Source organism: Pleurodeles waltl, chromosome 9 (genome assembly GCF_031143425.1).
Source record: "Pleurodeles waltl isolate 20211129_DDA chromosome 9, aPleWal1.hap1.20221129, whole genome shotgun sequence".
Taxonomy (NCBI): domain Eukaryota; kingdom Metazoa; phylum Chordata; class Amphibia; order Caudata; family Salamandridae; genus Pleurodeles; species Pleurodeles waltl.
Window position 1 is genome coordinate 880,269,348 of NC_090448.1, and position 26,258 is coordinate 880,295,605.

The window sequence follows — 26,258 nt, forward strand, 5'->3', positions numbered from 1 at the left end:
TGCTATACGGTAATGCACATATGTACAGATACAGTAAGAGTTCCAGGCAGAGGAAATGGAGTCAGAAAACAACACAGTAAAGTCTTGTGAAAGATTAAAGGCATCAAAACAGAAAACATCAGTGTGACTTAGATACTAATGAGGCAATACAATAGAAATCGATGACATTTCTGCTCCTTTTTTGAAGGCTCCATACTAACACTTGGAAAACATATTTTATAAAAACAAAGATAATATCCTAGACAAGGCACAGCAGATCATACCTCAAGATCCTACCATCTCAGATTAAGGGAATGGTTTGTCTCTCAATTTAGAAGAAGAACTTTTACCATGCAGTTCGCTATATTTTGGAAACCATACATAGACCGTGCTTTTTCAGGCATTTTCTGTTTTACTGACGTGATGTCTGCTAAGCTCACCAGAATCTTTTCCAACACAAAAAAGATGTGATTTGTACTATTTTATGCTTTCTTGGCAAGATAGAATTTTCTCTAAAAGAACATCGCAAGAGTCTTCATATAGTATCCAGGTATTTACTCTGAGTAACTCAAAACATAATTCTGCAGCTAAAAAAGGAGACTGACAAAACAGAGAAGTGCGCAAAAGAAGTGACTCAAAAGCTAGAGGTTTGACTTATAAAAGGAAGCTTAAAAGATACTAACTATTTAAGGTTTCATAATGGAAGCAGGTAGGATGCTGGATAAGTTCCTGGTTATGTAAGGGGTCGTCAAGAACATAAAGCAATTACTTATTGGTGATCAAAACAAACAAAAAGTAATTCCTTATTTCTACTGAAAAATTAAATATGTTTAGATATAAGGAAACTCTATCAATCCATCAGAACAGTACCTCATAGTTTAGCCTTCCAGTGAGGTGGTACAAGTTTAATTATTACAAGGATTTGCAGACATAATCATGATTATATGAGTTCAGGTATACGACATGAGCGAGCTTGGCATGACTGCACTTCCAACTCCGTGTTTTATTGTACTATGAGATAGCAAATTGTTAAGCGTGTGATAATGCACTTATTCAGGTGGCACACAATGATTGTGTGCAACAATAACCACCTAACTCAGATCTCCTCAGCCAAGCAGGTGGGTTTAAAAATAAAGCTGGGCAATTGTTCCTAAGACAGAGAAGGTGGGTTTAGACAATAAGATGCAGTTCAGTCCAAGAAACTGCACTTATTCACAAATGTATTCCCTTACGCTGGCTCTACATTCCTTCCAAACCACTGTAAATGTCCTAACCTTCACCACCTGCAGCATGAGCAGCCATTCTGATTCTACCACCTCTACCTATACCAAAAGTAGGCAGGCTGGCTCAAGGTGTACCGCAAGAACCTATAGAAGTTTCTTAGTGCAGCATTCAAACCTGTCTGTGCACTGATTTTCCGTAGTGGAAGCCATCTCCCTCTGCGCCTCTGGCTCTACACTTAATCCCCAAGCTCAGTATCATCTCACCTACCCTAAAAACTCTTGTGCTGATGCAAGATTCAAGTTTATACCCTCTTATGAAAAATACACTGGAATTTCGTCATCGCACTTAGCTGCCCCCAAATTAGATGCAGGATATGACACCTTCCCAAGCATCTTCAAAGAACCCATCAAATATCACCTACTTCAGCATGAGCAATATCCTGATCTCAACTTCCTTCAGCTTCAAGGTTGGATTCATATGCTCACAATACACCATGAACACACCATCGATTCAAATGCATACCTTTTGTAACGGGCTTGCAAGGTATCATTAACAACCATCCTGCCAAAATACTGGCTTCTGTTTTTATACTGCTTAGCTTAATTTTGACACACAAAAGGATTTCTGGTTCTGAACATTGATGGATTTCTCTAACGTTTGGTAGCAGGGTAATGGCATAAAGTCTTCCAGTTTGCGGGTAACAACAAAGCAGTGATTGCTGCGGTTGAGGGCTTATCGAAGGTGAAAACCCCAACGGAAATATCACTGGAAAAGCCCAAGACCTGGGAATTAGCCACTTTTATATACGAGATCAGTATCTAACATTATCGAGCATTCATGTGCTAAGATCTCTCATGTGCAGGGCTGGTTGCAAATTCATGACGTGGAACTGGGCTACCACCCAAGGTGGATTGAAACCCGGAGGGGGCGTGTAGCTTAAATTCAGGGGCTTCCCATCTCTCCAAAGAGGAGGCTGAGTTTGTTACGAGAACAAGCACTTCTAAAGTGTGGACTTGTCCTGCCTTATGTAATGGAGAAGTTTTTTTTGTTGAATTTGGAAGCAGAAGACAAACATGAAGATCTGAACGAAGGACATAGTGTAAAGGCTTATGGTCTTTACTGCTTCAATTGTACATTTCGAAGCAATATACAGAACGTATATCTAACCTGTTCAGCACTTAAACAATACGCTGATTATGTACCTTACAACAGACATTACCTTTCTTGTGTTTTTCCCCGGCCATCTCGCTGTCTCCTGCAGGTCGTACCATAAGGAAAAGACAACTCTGTCATCATACTATACCATTTCAAGAGTTCAACCTGAGGTCTGATGTGACAGCCTCAGCCCACTCTGAAAGCGGGAGGTTTGTAAGGACTGAGATAAAGAGAAACATACCTGGAGTTCTGAGGATTACCATACGTAATCAAGGCATTAACTTTGAGCATCTCAAAACTGGGCTAGTTCTAACACAACGAGGATATACCAAAGCACTGACAGAGGCCATTGCAACAGATCAGTAACACATATGCCAAACCATTCTTGCAACATGACACCCCGCCTCTGCTAAATGTGAAGGCTGATTGGCGACCTAGGGCCATATGTAGCAAAGGTTTTACCCATTTTGTGTCTATGGGAAAAAGTGTTCGTACATATGGCCCCTGGAGTATAAATCTCAACAGTGCAACATAAGTGGTGGTGAAGGAATTCATTGACATTAGCATACACGCAATCTAACAAAAATTGAGGTTTTTGAGTTTAATCATGCTGCAATTAAAATGGCATTCCGAGTTTTGGCCTTTTTGTCTCTCTCAAGCCATATCACAGTTAAAGAAATACATAAGCTTGGAGGTACTGTGGATTCTGATCTGACCATGCGACAGTTGTTTTCATCAATGTTCCATTTTGGGAAGACTGTTTCTCTACCTGTCTATTGCAGATAGAGTTATGGTGGTTAATATTGTTGTCTTCTCTTGACTGGAATACTGCAAAATGGTATATTTTGAACTCCCCAAATAAGAAATTGGCAGCTTGCAAATGGTCAAGAACCCAGTGGCTTGCAGCCTGCAATAGTATGAGCACATATCCCCCACACTTCCTCATGCATAACAACAGAGTCTCAAAGTGCTTTACAGCCATGTGTTTAGCATATATACGCTGTAGACTTTTGGAAAATGGAAATCTAGAATTTCATGGTGCAGTCTCTACTGAGGTGTCTGTCATGAAGATCTATTTCCCATGCACCTGATCTCATGGATAGATCCTGTGTGAAGGTGGTCATGCTTTTTTGTCTCTGGCGGCCATAAGTGAATGTTTCCCTCTTTTGACATGATCTAGATTCGGTACTACCTTAGTGTTTGTTGATTTTAAGATTTTGCACTTTTGACAATAAATGCATCCCAATGTTCTTGGCTCCCACTTGGTGCCTGAGAGTTTGAGGGCATGCACTTTACCATATCTTATCAACAAATGTATTGATCAACAGATTGCGGTACATAGCTACACAAAACCAGAAGGGCACAGCCCCAAGGCCTTAACCTGGTAATCGAACCTGCACTTGAGAATGCTTCCTAAATGTTGTGGAAAAGGTCCACATAGGTGCTTTGTAAATGTCCACTAGAGATATCATCTATTACATTTATCTAAGAAGCTGATGCTCTCTCCTCACCTCTCTGGTGCCAAAATGGATTCTGTCATGTTGGCTGCCTTCTTCATTGTGATCTGCATCATCAGATTTAAAAAGTTTCATTGCTGCCCTAAAATTATTGTGTTTGTAAAAGAACTGACAAGTTGCCAGACAAATCAATGGAGTCTTCTTTATAGCAAACATGTGCCAATATTTGGGTAAAAGGCACAAAACTGGTCTGATAAATTGAAGACGTAGCTGAAGGCACAAAGGGTGATAACTACTGATCCTTTGAACCAAAGGCAGATACAAAAGCAGCAACAAAATCTTTCTACCAAACATCAAGATCACAAACCCTTCAACCGAACATTGATCCACAAATTCTAGACTAACCCTGTGGCTGCGGCATTGAAAAAGCCCAGACTGCTGGCGATTTGATGTGGAACATTTCTAAAGCCAACACGTTCTGAAACACATCTTGCTAAAAAATGATTGTATTCTGGAAATGATTCACTATTGGGTTCAGCTGCCTTGTTGAACGCATTCCTGGAATGATACTCAATGACTGGTGTTGGACCTGGCCCTTTCTGCATGATTTTTGCCTCTTCCCTCAATTTTTCACTGAATTCATTTTTGTTGGCTTTAGGACTCTGGGCACTTTACCACTACTAACCAGTAAAGTGTATTTGCTCTCTACCTACAACATGGTAACATTGACTTCTCCACAATTGGCATATTCAATTTACTTATAAGTCTCAAGCAAAGTGCACTACCTGTGCCTAGGGCCTGTAAAATGAATGCTTCTGGTGGGCCTGAAGCACTGATTGTGCCACAGTTTCGGTTGCCCCTTAAACATGGCTCAGACCTGCCAAGGCAGTGCCTATGCGTGCAGTTTTAAACTGTCATTTCAACCCTGCAAGTTAACCCTCTTCCAGGCCCAAACCTTCCTTTTTATGGGCGAAGAGCAAATCCTCTTTGTGTCTTCATGAAACAACACACTGCAGTATTTCTTTTCTGAAATTGTGGCATTTAAAATCCAGATCTAGATTGAATCCTCGGACACTTTCTCCACTAGAAAACGTATGGATTAGAATCATGTACTCTGTTCTGCAGGAAGAAACATGACTATAACTTGTTTGTTAAACAGATGCTGAACAAGTTCACTCGACACATTCCTACGAACTTGACTTCTGGGCCATGGAGACAACAATAAACTCCACTCTGGAGGAATTGCTGTGAAGTCTATGATACCTTTGTTCCACTAACGTCATAAACCTGGCACCCTGCTCTACTTTGTGGAAATAATGAAGTCTTCCTGCCACTGGTCTATGGTGCAGGTGGCCAGATGCCTTATCCAAGCAGTGGTGAGACTGCTGAGTACGCTTTCCTGTTTTTGCAGGGCAAACCTTTGCCTGGCTGCAGGAGTTCCGTTGTTCTGAACTCCTGTCCTTCCTATATGGTCTTCTTAATGACCTGTTACTGGAATTCAGTCCTATTAAACACAAGCGACTTTTGCTCGACCGCCCCTTAAAATGGCTTGCCACATTTACGCACTTTATATGCCTTAATCATTTCTTCCTGCTTAGGTCAACAGATCATCTTTCCTGACAATGGAAGATGTACTAGTCGGCTTTTACGGCTGGAATCCGTTCTCTAATCCACTACCCATATATTCCGCCATTGGCTGGCTGCTACTTTATTGCTCGAAGCCCTGAAAGAATCTATTGCCTCAGCGATATCTGCTGTTTTTAGGATTTCAGTGCAGTCTTCCCTTTTCCTCTGGTGTTTTGTACAAAGACTGGACTTACTGGTTTGGTATAAGTTTGACCCAACCTATCCCTCTAGCATTAAAGAGGAAACGTTCTTCTCCAACGTATATATATATATATATATATATATATATATACACACAATATCTTTGTTTCTACAGATGATTTGCCTCCCAGTTCAAGTAGCCCAGATCCCACCAGGATCACGAGCACTTCTTACCCTACCAAGTCTCTTTCTGACATAAACTCACAAAAAGTGCTTCTTCCAAATTCTAAGATTATTGTGCAGCCACTTTCTGAAGGAACCGTGCTGCCAGTATGGAGAGGAGGCAGGCTGGTCAAATTTAGTGAAATGGTCAACACTGTCCTCCGCCTCTTACATGGACTCAGGAAAGAATGATTGGCCCTAAAACAGGCCAGGATGCCTTGCAAGTTCTTCTTTAACATATCAGTGTTTTGTGTCTGGCTCAGGCCTGCTGCTTTCCTCCTCTTCAGATGGTGCACTCAAAGGCTCAAGTGAATAAGTGTGGGACAAGTGTGTCAACCCTGTGAAATCATCTTAGGTCAAAGGGTATGTGATGCCACCTCAGCTCCCTTCAGAATTTTAGTGATTTGAAGTACATAGTCACTATTGAATTTCTCGAAAGAGGTCATGCAGGGCTGATAGATAAAAATAAGCATTGCAAGGACACTAGAAAGTGGAAACGAACACCTTCAAACACGCCTTCTCTTCTTATGGAACTCGATAGCTGTTATCCTGTTTCTTTTACTCAGAAAGATGCCGAAAATACTCATTTTTAAAAGATTTTTCGCACTGAATAGGGAAACCACTCACATCTCGTAAATCTAACTTACACCTAGAAATGGCTGGACTTACAGTTGCTAGTTATTCATGAATGATTGACTTGCATTTGTAAATCCCTTCACAACATTACCCCTGGTTGCATAATATAAGTCCACTAGAGGGATGGGAAATGGTAGTCACAGGGAATTTTTTCACAGAAAAGTTTAAGAACACACAAACTTGAGTTTGTAGGCTTTCTCAAATTCCTTTGATGTTTCACTTGGAAATAACGAGAAATGTAGGCCCTCATTATGACACAGGCGGTAAATGCCGCCTACCGCCATGATGATGGCTGCGACAAGACCGTCGCCGTGGCTACCAGCCAACCGCCATATTATGACCGTAGCCGTAATTCCGCCAGAAGGCTGGCGAATTCCGGCTACGGTCATAGCGGCGGCGGACGGCAGTAAGGCCAGCAGCAGCGCCACACCAGTAGACCGCCGCCGACCATATCATGATCCATGATACGGCCTGGCAGTGTTCTGCTGGCGGACACTGCTGCTGGCAGCAGCGCTGAGTCCCGTATCCTTCCGGAGGACCCACTGCAAGAAGGTAAGTCGGGTGCTCCGACAGGGGAGGGGGGGTGTTGTGTGTGTGTGTGTGTATGTTTCTGTGTGCATGCATGCAGGTGTGGGGCGTGTGGAATGTGTGTGTGCATGAATGTATGTGAGTGTGTGTGGATGTGTGTGTGCATGGATGTATGCATGCGTGGGTGAATGTGGGTATGCATGTGTGTATATGTCTGTGCGTGTAGGTGTGTGTATGTCAGGGGGACCGGAAGGGGGAAGGAGAGGGTGGGGGAGGACTCTTGGGAGGAGGAGGGGGGCGGGGGAGACCCCTATCAGTGCCAGGGAAGGAATTCCCTGGCACTAATAGTGCCTACCGCCATGGTTTTCGTGGCGGTAAAAAAGCCACGGAAATCATGGCGGTGGGCGGGGTCATATTCCCATGGGCGGCCTAGTGATTGCCGCCGGGCTGGAGACTGTAGTCTCCAGCCCGGCGGTCGTTACCGCTGTGGCGGTCGGTGTGGTACATTGGCGGTTTGGCTTTTGCCAAACTGCCAATGTTATAATATGGCGGTATGTACCTCCAGCCTGTTGGTGGTACTACCGCCACTATAACACCGACCGCGGGGTCATAATGACCCCCTTAGTCTGGTCAATGTTAGGGATAAATTCCTTTCAAGGGTGAAAGACTAACAAACGCACAAAAAATCTTGTGGGGGCGAGAGTCAAATGGTTTCTTCAGAGGAAAAAAACGCGCCATTGAACGAAAGTGCTGGTGTATCACAATGCATAATTGCACACTGAATTTAACTACACTTTGAGGAAATGCTGCCGCCAAATCTAATGAAGGAGATCACTAAAGTTTTCCAGGATTATGTCTGCAAAGCTGTCGCTGTTGTGGGTTTCCATCTACAATTTCGGTTAATTCCAGAAAGTAGTGAATTTGCAACCTGGTAATGTCTTAGATATGCCTTGGTTTATCTATGAATAGGGCCCGTTATTGTGTTGTAAAGTGCTCTGGTGCACCTGAGAGAGGTCTGCGCTTCAAGAGTAAATAAATAAACCTGGCTGAAAGGAAAACACGTCATTCAAATCATTTGAAAAAGTTATAGAAGCAAGGGATGAGCGAAGTTGCGAAGTTCAGGAGCTAGCAGTCGTGTATTTTTTTAAACTTTGCGAGATTTACAAAGGGCGAAGTTTCAAAATAAAAATAAGCATAGACAAAGCCAACAGGCCTCGTCTATGAGGCAAGGGCTGAATAAAAAGAAACAAAGTCTATTGAGTCATTTAGTAGGCAAACACACCACGCATGCGCGCACCTACAAAAGGTGGGGACTACTGTTTTTTTTCTATTTTTGGAAAGCAGGTGGGGTGAAGCAACACAGCAGTGGCATGTAAGCAACACAGGGGCAAAGCGGGTTGGAGGTAATAACATGAGTAGGGGTTACATAAGCACTGGTGGGGGCTGATGATTCACCGGGGTCCAGAAGCAATCCAGAGGGTGTGTGTGTGGGGAAGAAAGATGGAGGGAGTGTGGGGGAAGGAAAGGGAGAGAGGGAGAGCAACTTTGGATGCAGAGGAGGGGAGTACAGCAAACTGGTGCGAGAAAGGGAGCATTTGGAACTGGGCAGGGTTAGAAGCAAATGGGTGAGAAAGCCACGTGGATGAGGGAGCACACGAGGGCAAGTGCATCACTGAGGGGCTTGAGAAAGAAACACAGATGAGCGAGGACAACACAGAGAGGGGAAGAGAAGCACATTAAGGAGGTAGTGGGAAAACACATGCACTCTTCTTGTAAAGTGCTTAAATAAAAAGGAAAAAGGCAACACCTGAAAAAGTTAGAAGTGTAAGGTCAGGGGAAGAACAAACAAGAGGAGGAAGGAAAAACCACACATGCTAACGAGTACGAAACAAGCAAATGAGAGTGACAATGAAGCTAACCAATGGTAAGCAATGGGGGAGGGACTCTAAGCCCAGTTTAAGCTAATTATACACCTCACAGCAAACAGCACATGTGCTGTCTAGTAGGCAAGGCATGAAAACAAGAGTCAGTATTGCAGCCTTTTGCAGCAGTGGGAAATTGTTCCCAATGCTATTCAGGTTTGCTCAGAGCAATAAGAGGACCACACCACCTCGTAGACGTACATCGAACAAACCTACCCTGGACACCTGCACAAGCCCACTGCCACTACACAAAGTATTCCAGCAGTCCAGCCCTGCTACAACTGACACCTCAACCAAGGTTCCCCGGAGACTGGCCTTCCTGCACCTTGCCACAGCACAAAGTGTTCCATCAGGTCAGCCATCCTGCAACTCACCCAACCACCACTGGTACCTTTCTTCGCCCACATGGTCCATTGTCAACTTACACCATACCCTGTACCTACTGGTTAAGGAATGTGCAGCACCCATTCCGGCAATTAACTGCTTCAAGATATCCACCTACTGGACTTCCTGAAGGGGGAAATAGTCACGTGGTCACTATTGTTTTGATTAATAAACAACCAAATTATTGAAATGAGAAACACTTAGACAAAAATATTCGCCTTCTAAATTTGGGGACTCCTTTAAATTCCAAACCATATGGAATTCGATACCTAGATTAGTCCGATCTTTGGGAGTTTCAGTTGGTAGCTGGTGTCCTGTACTTATGCTTGTAATGAATGAAATGCATAGAACCATTCTTTCACTCTACCACACATGCCTCTGCCTGGATAAATGCAAGGGCTCTCACCTTACCTGTATGACTGTGATCCATATCTGTTCAACGGCGGTATTGTAACATAGCCGAACATTGAGTCGTCCAAAATCCCTCTCATCCCCTGATAAAGTAATCGTATCTGGAAAGGGAAAGCGCAGGTTAAAGGTCTGGGTAATTCTCAGCCTTGAGTGTGGACAAGGCCCTATTGTACTCGCGCTGGCATCTATATCGGTTTGCGAACATTGTAAATTAACAAGTAAGGACTCTGGAAAAATACAACTTTTGCCTTCCTAAATTTTTCTAGGTTGGATTGTGAGATGGTTGAGCGTGATGTCCTAAGCCCAGTCTTAAAAGAAGGCTCTTTACTTTTCGCTTTTATTTTTCTCCTTCTTTCTCTCTAAGAAACCGAAGATGCAAAACTGAAAGAAAAAGTGCGAAAATTATATAATAATGGTAGAAAAGGAGGAACAAAACAAAATAGACCAGAGAAGTGAAAGCAAAACAAGGTGGTGTTAAAATGGCACAGATTGGCAAATTAAAAAAAAACGATAAATGAATTAAAAGGAAAAAGCAAGCAGAAAGCAGAAAAGTAAAAACTTAAACAGAAATAAGAAAGGAAAAAACAAGAAAAGACAGAAAGAAAACAATACAAATCTACTAATTTCCATGCAGAAGAAATTCTGAAATGACAATGTGAAGAAATTCACAAATACATTACCAAGCAGAAATAGGCAAGAAAATGATCATCCTACAGGTTGGGAGTTCACTGTATCAGATGCGATGTACAGCATGACAAATGATATATCGACAAGGTAAGTCATTTTTGATTGAAGACAGTAAATAGTAAGTTTCCTCTCTCTCTCTCTCTCTCTCTATATATATATATATATATATATATATATAAATCTAGTGGCGGTCGCCACTAGGTAGTTATATTTAGGACCATGTTTACATAGAAAAAGAGTTTTTGGACTTGCCTATATCTTTGGCACTATTTGACGAATCTTCACAAAAAGTTCCAAAAAAGTGATTCTTGTTGCGCACAGAAAATTTCATGGTGATCCATCAAGCAGGGGCCGAGAAAAAGAGGGAGGTCAAAAAAGTTGTGTTTTCCATGTTAATTCCCATAGGACCTTTAGACACGACTACAGCCCGATCCATTGGTTGGAATTACACTGGAGGCAGGGAGCCGGCTAGGATCGCAGGTGCATTCCGACTCCTTCCCGGGGTCCCCAAAAGTGGTGACTGGGTGCCCTGGGGGCACCCAGGTGATATGGTCAGCCCCCAAGGGATAGGGTCCCCAGGTCTGAGATCGGCCCATGGAGGAGGGCCACGTGCCCCCCCAATAAAAAATAATACATTTTAAGGTCAGGCCCAAGGGGATAGGGTATCCGGGGCCAAAATCAGCCAGGTGAGGGGGCCACTCAGCGCTTCTCCCCCAATCAAACATAATATGAGGTGATCCCCACAACACAAAGAAGCACTTACACTGTATAGATAAGAGGAAGGACCCTGGTTTGGTGGAGATGTACGTCTTTGTAGTCATGTTGGCTTCTCTACTGAAGGATTCATGTTATCACAGAATTTTGCAGAAAGACGCACAAGTCAAAATCACACTGCCAATCACACACCAGGTCACTGGTGACATTTCTTCATAGTCCATTACAAAGCTGTAGGGTAGAATACATACTGGGCATTTACCCAAAGAGTCAGAAAGAACTCCACTTGGTTAGATATGTTGTGCCAAACTGTGGACTCTTGTTGGATAAAAGAGCAGGTGAGGTTCCTTTGTGGCTGTGTCACTCACACAGCTACTGACAAACCCGGACAGACATTCATACACATTCATACATGCATAGAACTCACTCAGAAACAAATCACTCAGACACTCATGCACCCACTCACAGACCCACTTAGACATTCATGCATTCACTCAGACCCACTCAGACACTCACGCACCCACTCACAGACCCACTTAGACTCTCAAAAAGCAACTCACAGACCCAAGTAGACACTCACACACCCACACACAGACACCCTCACACACACATAGACCCTCTCTCACAACCAGACACTGTCACACCTACTCTCACACCCAGAGACACACTCTCACACCTATTCCTTCCACCCAGAGAGACAGGCCTTGTAGCCAACCCCCACCCCACCCTCGGCATTGGTTGGATTAATGTATAGTAATTAAAATTACTTTACGTTTACAAAAACAAAAATATACTGAAGAAATCAAAGGTTATAGTGATGTTATAGTTAGGTTCTGAATTTACTCGCACAAACCCATAGAAATTCAGCAGTTATATTTAGAGTTATTTCAAGTAACTGTAACTTGCACCCTAAGGTAACTATAACTTGTGCCCTCAGCATGCACTGCTAATTACCCCAGATACTACAGCACTCATGACAACTTTTGTAACGTCAATAAAAATATAAATGAAACTTTAGCAGTCAAATTATTATTAGAAAAAAAACTGCATGGCAGGGGCGCGAGTAATAGTTACCTTAGGGTAAAGAAATAACTATAATTGCTGAATTTCTATGGTTTATGGTTAACGTACATGTAACCTTTGTTTTTTTAAAGTAAAAATTTTGATAGATAGATAGATAGATAGATACTCATCATGGGCCCTCAACCCAACGCGTGGAATGACTCCTGGTGGATAGCCACCCTCGGAAACCCACCCACCCCTACAAAGCAAGCCCGCAACCTTGGAATCATCCTGGATTCCAAACTCAGCATGAACCACCAAATCAACTCAGTCACCTCCACCTGCTTCCGCACCCTGCACCTCCTACACAAGATTTTCAAATGGATCCCCCTCAAACACAGAAAGACCGTCACACACCCCCTCATCACCAGCAGACTGGACTACGGCAATGCACTCTACGCCGGACTCAACAAGAACCTCACCCGCAAACTACAGAACATCCAGAACGCTGCCGCTAGACTGGTCCACAACCTGCCTCGACACTGCCACATCTCGCAACACATTCACACACTACACTGGCTTCCCATAGAGAAAAGAATCACCTTCAAGATCCTCACCTACGCACACAGAGCCCTCCACAACACCGGACCAGCCTACCTGAGCAAGCGACTCAACTTCCACGCACCCCACAGGGCCCTATGCTCAGCCCACCTCTCTCTCAGAAATATTCAGTGGAAAAGGGTGGCAATCTTGAAGTAGAGTCCACCACCTATCTCCAGCTTTAAGGTCAATAGTGTTGAGCCCTCAGGGTAGCTAACAGCAACACAGTCTTTCCTATTTGAGCAACCTGTGCAGGTTTAAAGACAACATTGCTCTCTCTATCACTGAACTCCACACCCATCTAAGTCATTTATATAACTACACCTTTTATTTGCATACTGAGATGAATGCTGGGTTGTGTTATAAACATTAGAAATCATGGCCTCTGGAGTTATGCGGTTGAAGAAAATAAAATAAAAGTAAGTCCATTGTGTCTGTGCTTGTTGAGCCTCTCGCCAATGTGACTGGTTGTGATGAAATTAGACAAGAAGGAGGGGGATTGTGGACGTTATGTGGCCTGTGTAGTGATTCAGCTCGATTGTTGGTTTGGCAGGTGGCCCACCCTTTGCCTCTTATCTGCATGTGCATCTGGGCACCTGATAAGAGGCAATAGAGCCTTACTGTAAACACATTAAACTACCAACCTAAGGTCATACCTGGTACACACCTGGGTTAGTGGGTGCATAATCAAGGAGATAGATCTGCATGATTAATTGTGGTGTTCAGGCCTTCAAGAATTCTGAGAAACATATGATTGCAAACTGTAAGGGACTGTGTTTCTATTTGTAAGCTACCTAGAATGAGGCATGTGGGATACCATCCTGCTGACTGGCTATCAGGGACACACTTCCCAATGCTATACAAGAGGTTTTTTGTCTGGGATGGGTGGCATATCATTGGCACAGCTAAGATATCTACTAGAGGGGTACGGAAGGCTGCAGAACATTATGTTAGGGCCTTTCTGGGGAGGAGAAGAGGGGGAAGGGGGAAAGATGAAGGTGTTGGAGCCCAGGGTGAGGTGTGCAACGAAGTTTGTGATGTCGCTGACAAAGTTGGTGCGGGGTCCTCGTGGTTTTCATACCACAGTTCCACTCAGGTTGAAATTGTCTGTGATGTGTAGTTCGAATGTGAGTTGTTCCATGTAGCAGGTGAGTGTGTTTGTGGAGGTAGTGCAACTGATGGTGTCCTTGAATGTAAATATGATAGCCACCCCACCTACGTGCTTTCGCAGGCAGTGCTGCCTGGTGATCTCATATGCAGTGGGGAGAGCTGCAGTAATACCTGCAGTGGAGACTCGGGTCAGCTAACCTTCTTGAAGGATAGCAGGTCTACGGAATGGTTGTGTAGCAGGTCCCAAATCGCTGTAGTGTGTTTAGTGAGTAGGCATGAATTGAGGAGCAAGCATGAGAGCGAAGTGCATGTGGTTTAGAGGGATAATATTGTGGGTGCTGTCAGTGTGGAAGTGATGAGTGGTGAGAGTGGGAGTGCACATGAGAACCTGCAGGTGGTGCAGGAGATTTCTCCTTCTGAGTTGTGTGGTGCCATGTGGCATCATCACGGTGCAAAGTTACCGGGTTTGAGGGCATGAAAGGTCATAGCTGGGTAACGGTGAGTTTGGGGAGGACAAAGGTTCCTGACACTGGCAGGTCACCGATGAGTGCAGATGGGCTTACCTTTGGCACACCAGAGTGCAGCAAAGTGGATGGAAAGGCAAAGCTAATAAAAAGGATACAAGCAGATGTGGATGCCAAGGAAAAACAGCATCAACAGTGAGTTAAAGCAAATCTGGGGAGCACTGCAGCCATCATAAAGTAGGTCCTGGGATGGGGAGAAGAATAGGGGTGATGGGGGGGTGCTGAAGACAGGAGTTGGGAGAGTGCCAACAGGAGGGCAGGAAGAACATGGTGAGACAGAATTGCAGAAATAAGAGGGAAACGGCCCAGGATGGGAAGAGCATCAAGAGGGTGAAAAAGGCGAAATAGAGAGAAAAAGCAAAAAACAGAGGAAAGTGGAAAGAAAAGGTAAAACAGAGAGAAAAGGCAACAGAGCGAGGCAAAGCAAAAGGAAAGGACACACGAAGATGATGACAATCAAAAACAGCAACAACAGCGAGGCAAACCAAACTCAGGGGGGGTCTAGGCAGGTACCCGTTTAATGGCTGGTCCAAGGTATGGCTTCCATAAAGTAGGTCTCCGGAGGGAGAGGAGAACAGGGGGCAGTGGGCTGGTGCAGGACGCAGGAGTTGGCAGAGTAGGAACCGGAGAGCAGAAAAAGAGCAGTGAGGTGGGGGAGCACAAGATTGGGAAATGGCCGAAGGAAGGGGAAGATCACCACAAGGGTGCTAAACAAGGAGAAATGGTAAAATAGAGGGAAAGGCAAAAAACAGGGAAAACCAGAGAAAAGGCAACAACTGAGAGAAATGGCAAACCGAATAAAAAAGGCGTAAAAGAGAGAAACAGAAAAAAAGACAACAGAGAGAAAGAGAGTGAAATAAAACTCAGGGAAGGGCAAAACAAAGAGAAAAGGCACACGCAGTTGCGGATATAAAGTAACAACAGCACCAACAGCCGGACAAAGCAACTCTGGGGAAGGGGGGTCGGGCGGGTAGGCAGCTCCCTGCTTGTTCATCCTGGGCTGTGGTCATCAAACTGGGAGGCAGGCCCCTGTAGGGTGTCTCAAGTGATCCCAGGGGGGTGCCAGGGTCTGGCAATTACAGCTACTCATGGCCCGAATGTCAGACACCCAAGGAAATCAACACTGTCTTTCTGCACTTTCATAAGCATTTCTATGTGAAGCCTCCACTAGCTGATGTGGAGCAAAGGGCTGATTAGTGGGAAGAGGCAGACCCCTATCCGCCTGAAGACAAGTCTAGGTACTCATTGGATAGGCCACTGACCGAAAAGGAGGTCAAGGAGGAAGTCACAGGCTTGCGAGTAGGCAGGTAACCAGGAGGCAAAGGATATTTGGCACCATTGCTCACCCGAGCTTTAATGATAGTCATTGATCTAAGGGAAAGGACGTTGTTGCTGGAATCAATGGAGGAGGCAATCACTGTGCTTATGTTTAAACTGCATAAGGATTCTATGCTGGTTCATGTTGTTCAAAATGGGTACAAATTCTGGTGCCTGTTCTGTGTAATGGATCAGTCCCAGAGGTACAATGTAGAGTTAGTATTGGCATCTTTGGGTGCAGAGAAGGTTTTTGATTCTGTTGAGCTGAAGTTATGTGCTGAGTATTAAGGCAATGATCTCTATTTTGAAACTCTTATGTCAGATCAGGAAACTATTGTCCTGTTCCAAAGAACATGTTAGGAGAGAAGGGTGATCAACGAGTCCTGAGATTTAGAGGTGAACTAGAAAGGGTTGTGCCTTTCACCCAAGGTTCTTCATCCTTGCTTGCTAATGAGGTGGATCATCCTCTGTAACAGTCAAATTTGACATGAGACACTCCATTCTGTGAATGTGGAGACTTCATTGATGTTAGAGTAGTTATTTGTAAAGAGATAATTTTGCTTTGACATATCTATTTGTTCCAAAGCTTTCCTCTATATACTGGTGGGCCTTTTTTTCAAGAAATTAGACTCAAGGTTTTCCAACTTAGTGAAGGTCAAGGCGAGGCCCGGTGTGCTGGGCCTACACTTACATTCCTTTATAACCCAGAGAGAGTACGGCACGGCCTTCGAGATATTATGTTGCACCACGGCTGGAATTCAGTCTGCATTATTTTTAGATTATATTGTTAACATCTGTAGTCTGAAGATATCATTTTCAGAGACTTGGACAGAAAGGCAGAATGGCAAAGTTAATCTGAAGTGTGCAGGGTGTAGGATAGGGAATATGACCCGGAGACACTGAACTAATGGAATGGAATGCCAAAAGGATTAATTTAATTGGGCATGGAATATGAAGGGCTAGGTTCAGGGCATTTAGACAGATAAGGTTCAGTTTAGTATTCCCTCAGGTTAGTTACTCCAATACGTGGGTTTTAAAGAAGCTGCAAGAGGTAAGCCAGATGATTTCCTGCCTGTCCGTCCCATTTGTCTGGCCAGCAGACCTTTGTGAATTCCTGATTGCATAAAGGCACCATTTCATCTCTAGGCAAGGAGTTCCAGGAAGAGTATTTCGTTTACCCTGGGAATGCAGGAAAAGGCAACTTGAACAAGAGGCAGAAGGAGGAAGCGTGTAAGAAGATTAATGGAATCTACAGGGTTACCAAAAAGTGCTCAATATTTTGTTTTTAGGCATCTACAATTCGTTTGATGATTATCTGGGTCCTCTAGTACATCAAACTATCCATCAATTTCCTAAAATGGCTCAGGGCGTAGAGAGCTGGTGATAGTTAGAATCCCCATATCACAGAGGGATTCCATCAAATAATCAATTGTAGACCAAGTCTTTAGCTAACCCACTTTACAAAATATTCACTGAGTGTTTCTGCCCAGCAGACTGGTGGCAGTCACACAATTGGCTTTCCATTCCAACAACTCCAGTTTTCTTGTGGAGAATCTCTTGTATAAGTACACACTCTGGGGGTTATTACAACTTTGGAGGAGGTGTTAATCCGTCCCAAAAGTGACGGTAAAGTGAAGGATATACCACCAGCCGTATTACGAGTCCATTATATCCTATGGGACTCGTAATACTGCTGGTGGTATATCCGTCACTTTTCCGTCTCTTTTGGGACGGATTAACACCTCCTCCAAAGTTGTAATAACCCCCTATGTGTCTGTAATGTATTAGTAAATGTGCAGAGTTTTCCAGTGGACTCTGGTATTTCTCTGCTTGACGTAGAGAGGGCCTTTAGCCTATTTAGTACCACAAAGTTGATGAACTTTAGTGGTGACTTCACTGATGTGACTCATTCTCTCTAAACCCACAGACCTCAGTCTGTATTGACCGTTTAATCTTCCCTACTCTCCGCTAGACTGGGGAATGTGACAGGATTGTCCAGTTACCCATTAGTTTTCCTTCAATTCTTTTTGCCCCATCTCTCCTCTATGAAAGCTGACACTCAATCGAAAATACTCTGTGGTGCAAACCTATAGAAGAGCAGTGAATACAAACACGAAAAGGATACATTCCAGATGCTAACGTCCCAGTTGTTGCTTGGAATTGATTGGAGTCGGTCAGGATCACGACTTCCTCACACAATTTCTATACGTTGGTTCTACTTACAATTCCTACTCCTCGGTGCTTTTGCCTTTCATTTAGTTGCACTGGCCTCCAAATTCAATATGGGCCTATCAGTTGTATTTTATAATACCATTACATAAATACTGTCTCTCCAAAATATCCATGCCTGAATGTTGGTTACGAAAATGTTGCTCCATCGGGTGTACATTTTCCAATATGAACTCCAATGAGGCATTATTTTTCTAAATGGTATTTAGGATTCTTTTTTTTATTTTACACAAAACGTAGGCAATGATATTCTGATACCGTACTAACTTATCAGATTTTCAGTCATATTCCAAATCTTTCCCAATATACCAAAGGATCCTTTGGCTGCCGGGTTGTAGGACACAGGTACTTAGCAAAGATACAAAACAAATCATTCAAAGTATATGAAATACACGTATGAAGAAACGTGTACACATTGAGACAAATGGAATGGAAAGATGCAAGAAAAGAAAGGGTGGGTGAAGAGGGACAGTGAAAAGAAAGAGGATAGAAGAAAGTGGTGTGGAGTTAGGGAGCAAGAGAAAAGAGCAGTCACAATAGCAAAGCGTTAACATGTTGTTACACCGACCAAAATATGAACCAAAGTAAAACAGATTGCTTTGCATAGCTACATCTGGAAACCTCTAAATAACTAATAAGATTTTCCCTATAACGGGACCTTTTTACCTCTCAAATGCACCTGTTCACGTTCCCACCCAAGGCTACAGCTCGAGGAACGCTTCGAACAATTTAAAGACCAGAGCCTGGAAGGGTTGAAAGGTGTTACTTGCAGGTTCCGGGATTTCTAGCTCAAATTGCACAACAGCCGAAATTAGCAATCCTTTGCAACTAAACTGTTATGGATAGTTCACATTTAAGGACGGGGATATTATCATATCAAAGATGTCCATTTGATCCTGTAATTTTTACATGATCCTTTAAACCTGGCCGAATAGTTGAGTTCAGTCAACAATTCGCCTACCAGAAGGGGTTCTCTCTTAACAACTGCTCCTAGGAAAGCTACAGGACGAGAAATATTGGGTTTACACATATCCTCTACGTAGCCCTACTCACCAAGGAAGTATTTCTTAGGTAGGATCTGCTGGTCGTTTATATCAAAATTGTCCAAACCCCAAATGCCTCATTAAAGCTCACCGCACAGGTCAAAAGCCATAAAACATGTGATTCAATGCATATTGAAACAGTGGGACCTGACACACCAACATGCACTTCCTGTTATAGAAATAGATATGTGGTCTTAGCAAATTGGACTTTTTCACCTTGTTCAAACTATTACAGCTGCCCAGGACGTCTTACAATACTGAGAGATGCTACTTTCTAATTCAGCTCTGTGGTAACAGTGGCAGTGGGTGGCCCTGTGAAATGTGAGTTGTGCAAAACGTCAGACCATAGATCCCAAGAAAGTGGGAATCTTGTGTCTCCGGTAAATAGAATCACACACACACTTACATTCAACAGTAATCTGAATAATGCCCCCCGCGGTTTCATCTGTCTAATTTCCTTGTGCTGCACATAGCCCTGTACACCTCAAGGCTCCATGATGTTAATTATATATGGCTTCATGTCTCACCCACCTGGACATCTGCGGATCCCCTGTGGTGGAGATGCATGGAACATACAAAGGGATATAGAGACCATGAGTCCCTTTAATTGCAGACACCCGTCCTATTAGGAGATAATCTTAGTAAAGCAGATAAATTGGTGCTTTGCATTAATTCAGCAGCACTGCTGTGTGTAGGACATAATGTAAGCATCTTATCCTTAGTACCCTGGGAAAGCAGTCCTTGAAATACCTTCTGGAAACCCCAGCCCCACTGATCACTGAGAATAATCTGTAAAAGGGAAGACAAAGCTTCTCGGTGGTTTAAAACTTCCGAAGCCCTGCTAGGTGGGTCAGTTATTTTAGTTTTTTATTGAAACTGTGTTGCTTCCACTTTGAAACCACCTCCATTGATCTAGAACTGGCACAGCTCTTAAAGAAGCAGAAGACTTACCGAGGCTTCGGTTACTGCCCTGCGAGTCCTTCCTGGAGGAGGTACTGCTTGGTACACTGGACGCAGAGTCATATCTCTGAAAAGTAAACTCCTAGTTAGTCAGTGCTCAACACATCCCAGGATGAACAATGCAATGCAAAGGCAGTGTCCGGCCTCACCTTGCACCGGTGTGTCAGAAACCCTGCTTCACATAGGAGTTGATTGCGATAACTGTGGACCAACGTAATACAGATGTATTGTACACACCCTTTGGAAACCATACAAGCCTGTCTTAAGGATATGATTATTAAAAGTTATGACTCATTGTTTATACATCAATGCCCTGTGTGATATGTTTCTACAAGACTGGTCACCTTCTGCAAGTTTACTTGGCACAGATATACCTAATTGTGCTGTAGAAAATATACTAAGATAAGCAACAGGAAACAACTGGGTGACAGAGGGGTGTTTATGGACAATATTTTTGAAAATATATTTTTCTTTTATAGCACTTTTTCACTACCCATTCCAAAGCAGGGTGTCACACGTACACATTATAGTTTGACAATAAATCATTTGTGGGTAAATCAATATACAGGATGTTTAATAAGGCAGTGAAAGTTATAAGATGTAAGAGTTACGTGTTCTTCATAGCTCATTGTGCAGGATTTCAATTTATGAACTGCAATTAACAATAGGATCTCTGTGTTAACAACAGTAACTTACTTACCCACTTCTATAAAATACAAATCTGTCATCTACGTGCTACACGATGTGCTTTGCAGGAGACATAGTATCCCTTTATGATACTTTGATTTAAAACTGGGACGAGGCAAAACACAAATCTCTTCAGCCAATACGTTAAACTCCAGAGTTATCTTACCCTTGTTACTATTCCCTGAGATTTACACTGCACACAAGGATTTCTGCAGCAGGTGTTTTAATCCCATAAAATATTTTAAAATGGTGACTTTGTAACCAATTGAGCCGACAGATGTATTGCCAAGTTTCTCCTGGTTGCCAATTTCTTTGTGGCAGGGATTTAAAAAATAAATGTATATGTTGACACCCAGATTTTGTGTTGGGGTTGCGTGACATTTTTGGCACAACCCAATGCAAAATCTCAGTTGTTATAAATTGTAATTCACAAAAATTTACTCATGATAGATCTGCTAAACATATGTGTGAAATCTTAAGATCCGATGTCACTGCTTGTTACATCACTTCTTGCAACATCACTTCCTTGAGGTTGTGGGTTGTGATGCTACATGTGATGTCACATACTGTGATGTAACAGACTGTGATGCCAGGCACCGTGATGTCACTTGCAAACTGACTACGTTGATAAATCCCTCCCACTTCTTTTTTTTGGGACGTGTGCTCTGTGTGGGTGGCAGGTACTATTAACGTATATGGAATTATTAAATACTTTTGTTGTGTTCATCTCAAAATTAGACTGAAAGCGGCATCACGTGGAAAATGCCTACGCATGCTTTGTCATGTAATTTCCCCATACAAGAATGAAGCAAAGTTCCTTATTGTGCATATGTCCCGGATGGCCCATTTTGCAGATTTGCATTGTTAATAGCATTTTCTTTCTGCCACTTGTCATGTCATGCGTTTCCACCTGCCTGTGATATTCCCAATGGGTGGGGTGTGGGTATGGGCTAAAGTTGGGTTTTCTTAAAGTGCTGAGGAGGGGGCTATGGGTAAATCTATGTCAGTGTATTGCAATCACTTTTATTTTTATTTGTCAATATTTATGATTGCGGTCCATTTGGGTGTCATTTCAGCAGAGACACTTGCAGTGTGGGGTCACTGCAGGAAGGTCAGTTGTCCCTGTGTGATGTCACCAGAGCACCGGTTTCACTCATTGCGATGCCACTGGGGGTAGAACATCATCATCCTGCGTGATGCCAATAGAGGTGGGAGGAGCGCTCAGTGTAATGCAGGAAAGACATTGTGGCATCACTGCACAAAGACTAGCACTCCTAGTTTTCAGTGTGATATCAAGGCATTAGGAAATGTTCCCAATCTGATAAAAAAAATACTGCTAGGGAAGCTCTATATTGCAATATGAGTATAGTTTAACATCTATTAACGTGATGTCACTACAGCATGAACAGTCTCCTATTGAAATTTTAATCAAAACCTCAATTCACCAAAATGTCAGGCTAACTGAACTAACATGATTCCTACTTTGCTCCCTGGTGACATCATAGGATTACCCACTTGTCATATTCAAGAGCCTAGATGAAGGGCAAAATGAGTAAATTACAAGAAGCAAACAGGAATCTTAGACCCTGGTTTTACATTCTGCTTTTCCATTTGTGAAACCCTAACCTGAGGGGAAGTAAGACAGCACCAGCCATGAGTAGACAGATCTGTTAGTTTCGTTTTAATTTCTAAAGTGCATTAATAAAAATAGTGGTGAGCTTCAAGGCACGTATGTTGTCTACTCTCAATTGATGTCCGTAACTTCACTGCATTATCTTGACTTCCCCTCTGCTTTGGCAGCCGACTGTAATTTATGTTCAAGACTGGCCCTTGCCCAAAGTCAGGAGAGCTGGTAAATGGCATTGTCTTGCCCATTTGGGGGCAATCATGAGCCAGAGGTAAGCCCTGCTCCATGTGTGTGGTGTTAAGGGGCAATAAATAACTGAAGCATAAAGGCATGTAGGAAATGTAATGACCCATACCGGAGGAACTGCCCTAAGTTTACCTGAGATGCATAGTGAAGAAGCTTAGGTCAAGGCACAGATGTTAATATGCAGGAGACATCTTGGGTGTCAATCTCTCACATATATGGGATGCCGCGAAGTAGGGAGGAGGAAGTCTGCCTTAACATAGTTGGTACTTGACAAACAAACAGCAGCCATGTATATTTAGTGGACTAAAGCCCTTATCTCGAGGTTCAGGGCCAACTGGATGGAAGGCCAATGCTACTGCTGGGGTTAAAACATATTGTTTTTCCTTGATGACACGATGAAAATTGATTCAAGGCCCGAATCATCCATCATTGCACCACAATACAGTATATTCTATTTATATCAATATATGGATATCGATGTAGGATTTCTGCTACAAAATTCCTTTGTGTTAGCCTTCTTCACAACAGTTGCAATTCTCTATAATTTCAATTCTAAAAATGTGTATATTTCCTAAACATATCAAAACATCAAACTAGTATTAGGATTATATTCTCAGAGCTCTATAACAAGTTGCCTTTAAAAGAAGCCTTATTAAGTTTGAGTTAAGGTAGGGCATTCATTGTTTACATTCAACATATATTGTTTAGAAACGTTAGATTACAATTTTGTAGAGAGAGGATAATTCCATCACCGAATTGCATCCACCCTCAAGATCTATCACTGCTCATGACCATGTGAGCTAATAATTTGAGATCTGAGAAGCTGATAATAGGTTAATTTGAAGTTTTAAAAAGACTTGAAAAATTGTTGTTTAATACATCACAGGAACAGAATAATGTTTTGGGACCACTAAAGTCAAGAGAAAATCTGGTCATAAAACTGGCTGATATGGGTGGGGGTGTTATTTTGATGAATGCTGAGAACTATGTGAAGAAAAGTAGTTGTAAACGTGGTGAGACAGAACAGATGTCAAGTTACATCTAAAAGAAGAGATTAAAAGGTGACTAAGACAGCCTTAGAAAAAGAGTGAATCTCTGAAAAATAATATGGATTTTTAAACAGTAGATTTCCCAGTAAACTGGTTGTCGACAGCTTTCCTAGGATACGTGAAATCTTAGAAAAGCACTCTTAAAGACCCAGTGTGGCAAGTATAAACTGATTGACAAAACGTCTTTCACCATTCCTGGACTTTTTTCCTGAAGCCAATAGTTATGAGCGCTCCTTCCTGTGTATGAGATGCAACAAAGATGGATGAAAAATTAGAGGCTGGTGACACAATATAGATGCACTGTAAACAAATGTACCTTGGAAAAAGAAGTTGAAAGTCTGAAGACATATTGATTGTCTCAGTGGAAGTCACCATAACATTAGATATCAGCTGTAACTTTCTGACTATAGCATTTTTTTGGGGCATATGGATTGAACATGAAAATGGGAAGTTGATTACACGTATGTATACAAAACCTATTGATTAAAATATACTATTGCATTATCTGAGTAGCCACCCTTGGAGTGACAATGGTCTTCTCAGCTCATTTTTTAAGGTGGAGAAGAATTGCTCAAGCATATAAGATTATCTCACTAATGCAAAAGGGGATAAATCTAACCACTTTTCCAATACAAACAAAAGAAGTCAAAGCAGATGAAAAGACAAATGAGAATCCTTCTCCTTTACAAAGAGTTCAGGACGTTAAAGATGGCTGCCATCTTGAATGTAAAGATGGTCAGAATGTTTGATGACATTTTGACGTTATGACACATAGCACACATTTTCTCCATATTTGAAAACTTCTCAACAATCTAATCACTGACTTTTTCAGAAAGGACAGTATGTATCAAAAAATGTATTTCCCTACCTAATCGAACGAAAAGACATGAAGAAGAATAATCTTTTTTTCTCTATAGAGTGTAGAATAATTCTAAGAGGGCTGCCATTTCAAATGTAAAGTTGGCTGGAATATTTTCAAGACATGGCATCCAATATCCCAGGCTGGCCATGCAGTAGCCTAAGATGTCAGCAACTTTGCCTTGCATATCGGTCCAGAAACAACAGAAGGGGAAAGACACTGGCATTATCAAGCAGCATGTATCTGTCGTCTTGGATATAAACGTCTTGGCATCCTTTCACTGCTTGTGCTAATGCCATACCTTAGGAATCCAAGCTTCGGCTGGAACAGTGAATACTTCTCCCACTGGTGAAGAGTGGCTCCATTTAGAAAAGTGCCCTTTGACCTATATACTAATGTCAAGGCCCTCTGACACGTTTCAGAATCTGAGATTAAAATACAGAATTTTGCTCTTGTTCCTGAGGAAGGAATCTCCTTTAAATTATCACAGGTGCCATTTGAGATGTGAAAGAAAATATTAAGTTGAGGAGTCTTATCTGGTGAACCCGATATGCCTAATCGTAACACTAGAGAACTTCTAAATGTTGTGTGGCTTTCTGTTATAGATTTGATGTTTGTGGTCCATTTGTCAGAGAATTATTGAGAATTGAACATTTTGGAAAGAAAGAAATACGATATGCACTAAATGAGAACCTGGCCATGTAGTAGGTATTCCATTTTATTTATTATTGCTTTATCCGCCATTAGTAATTTGAAAAAAGGGGATATCATGTTGTATATAAACATCATTCTATCGTCCTTTTGATTTAGGCTGAAGGCAAAGGCATTGGATTTTTCACTTGTATTCAAGAAAGGTATTCCTAGATAGGTAAAAACGTGCAAGTGAGCCCCTGAATATGACAACAATAGAGTATTTAGCTAGTTTCAGAACGTGTTTTAATGACTTGAAAGAGTCTCTGCTATACAATGTGCTCCTCTCTTGAGGTCTCTTATCCCATGTTTCTGTCTTTCTCTGTTTATTTTTTTTTAGAGATAGATATACAAGGCAAGTTAGTATGTGTAATAATATTAGACAAATACATTTTTAAGAACATTTAGATAGATTTATGGTGGTGTGCTGTTTAAACAACCACCATGGTATTAACGTTATTGTTAAAATTAACCTGTACATGCATGAAATTCTTATATGGGTCTGGGAATATAACTTTATTAGTAGTTAGATGATTGGACTTGTTTAAGAAATATACCAGTACATAAAACAGAAATTATATTGAATCAAAGCTGTCCTGAAGAAGGCTAATGGGATGAAATGTTGTTGTCTAAATCTGTGGTTCCCAAACTGTGGTCCGGGAACCTCTGGGGGTCCACCAAGCCTCCTCAGGGGGGTCCGTGATAGCTTAGAAAATGTAATAATATTAACAGATAAGGTCCCCGGCTTTTAATAATGACTCATTGGGGGGGTCCCCGGATTCCAATATTGGTTCAGTGGGGGTCCCCGGGTTCCAGTACTGGTAAAGTGGGGGTCCACAGAAGTCAAAAGGTTGGGAACCACTGGTCTAAATGATGCATCAACAAAAATGTAGAAGATCCTACACTGTGACATTGCTGTAAATTAAAGAAATGTAATGCGTACAAATCATTTTGAATATCAACAAACGTTTTGTTTTTTTAACATGTACACCACAATCCCGATAATTTAGTGTTTAAAATATTTGAGGATTTTTGGAGATGTGTGAATTGAGAGCTCATAAAGAAAATGTGCATTGTTATATATTATGATTAAAATATGGAATATTTCTGCATATCAGACTTGCACCATCGATTATTTAAGTACACCTTTGGGCTCACCAGTCTTAATATATTATTAAGTGAGATGGATGAGAGTCAGAATCATTCCATTTCATATGAATAACCACTGG

At 42.3% G+C, this 26,258-nt stretch overlaps 1 protein-coding gene across 1 annotated transcript in view; it reads right to left on the reverse strand.

The window, feature by feature from the left end:
- The window catches only part of TC2N (tandem C2 domains, nuclear), a 154,766-nt gene that overhangs the window by 36,147 nt on the left and 92,361 nt on the right, over positions 1 to 26,258 (reverse strand). The window contains exons 6-7 of the mRNA XM_069208193.1: positions 19,863 to 19,938; positions 9,686 to 9,786 (exon numbers count right to left, since the gene is read on the reverse strand). Coding sequence (XP_069064294.1) covers positions 9,686 to 9,786; positions 19,863 to 19,938 — 177 coding nt within the window. The remainder of the gene's footprint in view (positions 1 to 9,685; positions 9,787 to 19,862; positions 19,939 to 26,258) is intronic.